The following is a 5,166-nucleotide window of genomic DNA, read 5'->3' as shown; positions in this document are numbered from 1 at the left end:
AAAATCTTCAAGCTACGCTCAAGAAACCATGTCTAACAATCGATTATCGATTTTCTGCAAATCAACATATGAAGAAAATAATTATATATATATAATTATATATATATATATATCAAAATTCTGGCAAGACTGACTCACATCCTTGTGCTGATCAAGATGGAGGCGAAGGTGCTCTCTTTTGCGTGTTACATGCTTTTGCACACAAACAATATACCCCTTCTACCCAATTGCAATGGGTTTAGTGTACAAAAAAGGCTAAATTGTATATTAATAGAAAATGAAAACAAGAATGATTTTTGTAACTGCAACCGCGACAAGCGCAACGGTAGAAAAACTGTTGTCTTTGCGGTCAAAATGATTTTACTTGATGGCATCGGCCAGTAATAAATTCTATGGCACAGACAGGATGCATGAGGTAAAGCTTTATATGCCACATATGTTAATTTCGTCTTTGGCATTGACTGGATTTCAATGAGAGCAATAAATAATTTTATCTATTTACCTTATTTAAATTTTGAATTGGGGAATTTGTATAATCTTATTAGACATTTTTTAGTAGTAATTAATTAAAATATATTCTTTAAACAATAATTTTTCTATACATAATATAGTATTTTAGTACTATATTAGCTGGTATTAACCGGCATTACCCGAACTAGGCTTTCTCTTTCCATTTGATCCATCAATTTCTACCCTACCTTTCCAATTCTACCTAAAGCTCGCAAGTTCACATACAAAACAAAAGGATTAATGAAAATAAAACACAATACCCTGTAATATCATTATAAATTTTCCTTATGCAAGCAAATAGAATTGTGAATAACTGAAACAGATGTTGCCTTGTGTCCTCTATCAAAAGTGTTGAAACTTTTCAGATCGTATTTCACTCTCATTCTGATTATTGTTGTGTACACATATACATACAGTTTTATTTGCCTTACAGTTTCTCTCCTTTTTTCGAGTTTGAATAACGTATTCCCCAAGTTGGATCGAAGACTTTCAAGGTAAGGTAAAGCTGCAGAGCTGAAGAGTTTGCATATGCAACAGCTTTTAATTGGAATCCTTTGCAGATCTAAAGAAATGGCATTTGTGGGTCGGATGAACAGTCGTGGCAAGTTTATTGATTGTGAAATGTTCAGCGGTGGACGCTCTAAGGCGAATACAACAGCCAATGGATCGCTGGATGAGGAGAGCGAAATGGGCACTCGGCGTACAAAATGCTCGCGTACATACATCAAGTCGTATGACCTTGAGCCACGTCTCTTGCTCTCAAGTCGTAGCACGGTGCGCTATGTGGGCCGCTCCGCATCGTCCTACGAGCTCAACTCGATGGCCGACACGGAGATGTCCACACTGCGCTGCAGCTCGCCGAGATCCTTGGAAACGGACACTGCAACACTGACACCCGAAAACAGCTCCGAAAATAGCTCCTTGTCTGATGGTAGTGGAGCAGTCGCTGCAACGGCCGAGACAATGATGCCGCCGCCGCCAAGGCAACAAATGTTACTTAAGCAATGCGAAGCGGACGAACAGCAACTGGAAAGAGGCTCCACAACGTCCATGTGCAGCTGGGAGGAGGAGGAGGCCGTCTCCATGTATACGTCCATGGATAGCCAACCAATCGACGAACCCGAAACTCGGAGCTGCTGTGCTGTGCCCCTACTCGAACTTGGCTCGGACACAGCCTCCATCTACTACGACCCGCAAGTGCAATTGGATCAATTGAAGCTGATGCGTCACTCGAACGAGGCCTACGATAATTGGCTTTCGGGCAAGAAGCGGCAATACCAATACAAGCAGCAGGCAGCGCGGGAACAGCGCGAGCTAAAACAACGACAGGAGGCACTGCGTCAACAGCTGAACGAGCAGCGGGTACAGGAGTGGTGTCAGCGAAAGGCACGCCAATGCAACGCAAACACCAACGCCAACGCCAGAACCAGCACCAACAACAGCAAGCGCAGATCAAACACTGCTGCTAGGCCAGTTCAGCACCAATTGGTGGATGAGGCAACGGCGCAACGGAGCCTCCAGGGCTGGGAGTTGAAGAAGATGCAACAGGCGGAGAATCGGCGTCAGCTGGCGCAGCGCGAGCAACTGCGAAAGCAACGGGAACAGCAACAGCGCAAACAGCAGGCGGCTCTGGCGTGGCAGCAATGGGTTAAGGGCGCGGCGCAACGCCCAAAGCCCGTACCACTTAATCAAGGCCTGAACACGCTACGCGGCACAGTCTCCAATATCTACATTAATCCTAACCAGTGGGTGAACGTTAACGAAAAAACTAGGACCTAAATAAACAGTAAGCAATATTTAAAATAATTTAAGCTCAGACTTTCATTTTATTGAAAATGCGGCTCTAATTATAAATGCTTTGGGAAAAGTCAACTTTTCTATAGATGAGACTTATATGGAATGATATTTTATTGCTTTCTGATCGAAAATAACTGAACGTTTCTTGGCATATGCACACAAAAGGCATAGAAAAGTATATATATCACTTTAATCCCACCCTATAAGACAGACGACCAAATTTTCGTACATTCGAAAAGGTAAACTGTAATGGTGCCCTCTACATGACTTGCCCCAAAAGATTTTTCGACAATTTAAAACAAATAAAAATAATTTTCAAAAACATAAAATAATCGGTATTCAGTCGCAGATACCTTCTATCGCTTTTGTATCTCCCAGGCGATACACATTTCTGAACCTGTTGATAAGATATCCACAAGGATATTGCTTCTTATTGCTTTAGCTAAGATTAAATTAGCCATCACCGAATTCTCCCTTCCGGAGATAAAAAAGCTATATTTCAACTAACTGCCTAACACGCTTACATTATCCTCTATAATATATATCTATATATTATCAGAGTGCAGTTCTGGTCAGCAATTATATAATTTATGGCACAACCTATTTAGCTTATTGCAATGCTTTCAAGGCTTTAATAGGGTCCAGCTTAAGCTCATTAGCTCAACTTCACACACATAATGGCTTTTCTTGGAAACGCACACGCTTACAGACAGGCCACACATTCAGGGTTCATTTGCAAGCCAACTCTTGTGGACATAAAAGGGTGGGCGATTACGCTTTGAGGCCTGGCTCCAAACACACTTGTGTAATCTTCATATTCCACACTAACACTTGCTATCAAAACATTCGTTGGTATTTGTGTTGTGTATCCTTTTCACAGGTTAACACCCCCGCAAAAGATAATACCCTTCGGGGCGTTTGCATTGGTTGTCTGTTTGCCAGCCTTTAGGGTTTTGTGCAGCCAGCTTTGAGGCGCGTTCACACAGGTGGCCCCACGTACAGAAGATTCCTTTTGATTTGGCTTTTGATTCAGCTACTTTAAGTCTGATTTATATTCAAAAACGGATACTTAACCTATTTGAACCAAGACTGTGTTTAAACGCGGAATTTTATCAATTAATATTCTACCTATGGAAGCGAGCCTTGAGGAGGAAGCGCTGGTTCAAACCTTAAACTTTTAATGATACGCTCTCCCAGTTTCGTTCACGTAATTCCTTAAAGCGAACAAACTAATTTCTATCGCCAGAAATTGGGCACTTCTGACTGATTTAATGACCAGGCTTGATGTAAGTTTTTGTTTAGTTCTCGGCTGCTCCTTTTTCGAACCTTAACTCCAGCTGTGCTGCTGAAACGCTGTGAACTTGTTCACCTGGCGACTCAAAAGAAACGAAAGGCAAAAAAAAAAAAAAAAAAGACTGGAAATAAGTAGCTCATCGCAAGAGCACAGGAAATATACACAAAGTTATTTAATATGAAAATGGCGTGCAGCTGAAATTTTATTTGAGCTTCGGTTTGCCTGGCTGGCAGTTGGCCTCAAGCGATTTATTTTTGGGCTACATTATTCGCCCGAAGAAACATGGAAATTAAATATGATTTCAAACTCAATTTGACGGACGGTGCTCATAGCAGGGCGAATTTTAATATAGCCTACAATTTCGGTTTGGGAAATCAGGTAAATTTAGTTAACTGCTCTTCAGAAACTCTTTTCCTACTTTTATGAACCCTCTCACACTTTCCATCGCAAGGTCTCTGCTTGTCGTATTAAAATACATTTCAGTTAAAATAAGTTAAATTTAAACAATAATTAAATGAACACTTTGAAACTGAGCACAACATTTTTATTAAACAAGTTTCTTATTCTGGTCAAAATGCATTGAATGTAGCACATGTTGTCTCTACCAGGCATAGGCACTTGTGCGCCATGCACATCCACTCACAGCCAATTTAAATCTTAATCAAATTAAAGTATCTACGCGCTTTTTAACAGCGCACATTCAGATTTTGTTGTTTGTGCGCTCGAGCATTTTTTAATAATTTAATCCACTGCAATTGAGCTGCACGGCGTGCTTGCGCCGATTTATTGAAAATAAAAAACAATATACACAAAAAACAAAATGAATGAAAAAAACAACCACACACAAAATAAACACGCAGCGGCCTAAGAGTGCGGAAAATAAGAGAAGCAAATATTTTTGCACAAACATTGATTGGCAATTGCAGGGAAAATGGGCAACTGTAGGCGAAAGGACGTGGCCAGCTAAAGCGTGACATACCCACACACGCACATACATAGAAATACATATGCAAATATGTACACATGCAATTATAAAGATCCTTCGCAGAGCCATTCATACAAACACACACACGCACACACATATAGCTCTTACGCTGCAAAGTTGTGATGAATAACCGACGCACACTTCAAGTGTGTGTGGAAAACTGAAAATCCATTGAAAACTGATAGCGTGTGAAAAATAAACGAAATGCGCAATCTGAAAACAAAATATGAAGCACCAAATGATTGAGCTGTGATGTCTATAAAGTTGCGCTTTACAGCATTGGTAGCAATCACCAACATTTCGTTTAGTGTTGAACAACTTTCGAATGACCACTGTCAGCATTATAGCTATCGATAACGATTAACGATTAACGATTAACATGGATTTGATCTATCGTAATAAATTATATTTAAATTTATAAATTAAGAAAAGTATAAACTTAAACCTATCAGAATATTAAAAACTATCATTATAACAAAACAAACACGTTAGCTTGGGTACTATATATTCAGCACATTTATCCCTTTTCGAGGGATTGTTAATTTTCGAGCACATTTTTTTCTTAATGGTACATTTTGAA

General features: G+C 40.0%; 1 protein-coding gene across 2 annotated transcripts; it reads left to right on the top strand.

The window, feature by feature from the left end:
- Positions 1-860: 860 nt before the first annotated feature.
- On the top strand, positions 861-2,316 carry LOC135439365 (uncharacterized). 2 transcript variants are annotated; one of them, XM_064698084.1, is made up of 2 exons: positions 861-1,004; positions 1,071-2,316. In XM_064698084.1, the coding sequence occupies exon 2, from the start codon at positions 1,081-1,083 to the stop codon at positions 2,287-2,289; it is 1,209 nt and encodes a 402-aa protein (XP_064554154.1). In that variant the 5' UTR covers positions 861-1,004; positions 1,071-1,080; the 3' UTR covers positions 2,290-2,316. The 2 variants fall into 2 exon arrangements, with proteins under 2 accessions (XP_064554154.1, XP_064554155.1); XM_064698085.1 differs by having other exon boundaries at positions 867-1,009.
- The last annotated feature ends 2,850 nt before the right edge of the window (positions 2,317-5,166 follow it).

Source organism: Drosophila montana, unplaced genomic scaffold, assembly GCF_035044405.1.
Source record: "Drosophila montana isolate Dmon_TW-CO22-7 unplaced genomic scaffold, ASM3504440v1 contig_402_1, whole genome shotgun sequence".
In the NCBI taxonomy this organism is placed as follows: domain Eukaryota; kingdom Metazoa; phylum Arthropoda; class Insecta; order Diptera; family Drosophilidae; genus Drosophila; species Drosophila montana.
The sequence above is the reverse complement of the archived record's forward strand: the minus strand, read 5'-3'. Positions and strand labels throughout refer to the sequence as shown.

Coding starts and splice junctions, on each gene's coding strand:
- LOC135439365 (XM_064698084.1), top strand. CDS start 1,081: ATGGCATTTGTGGGTCGGATGAACAGTCGTGGCAAGTTTATTGATTGT.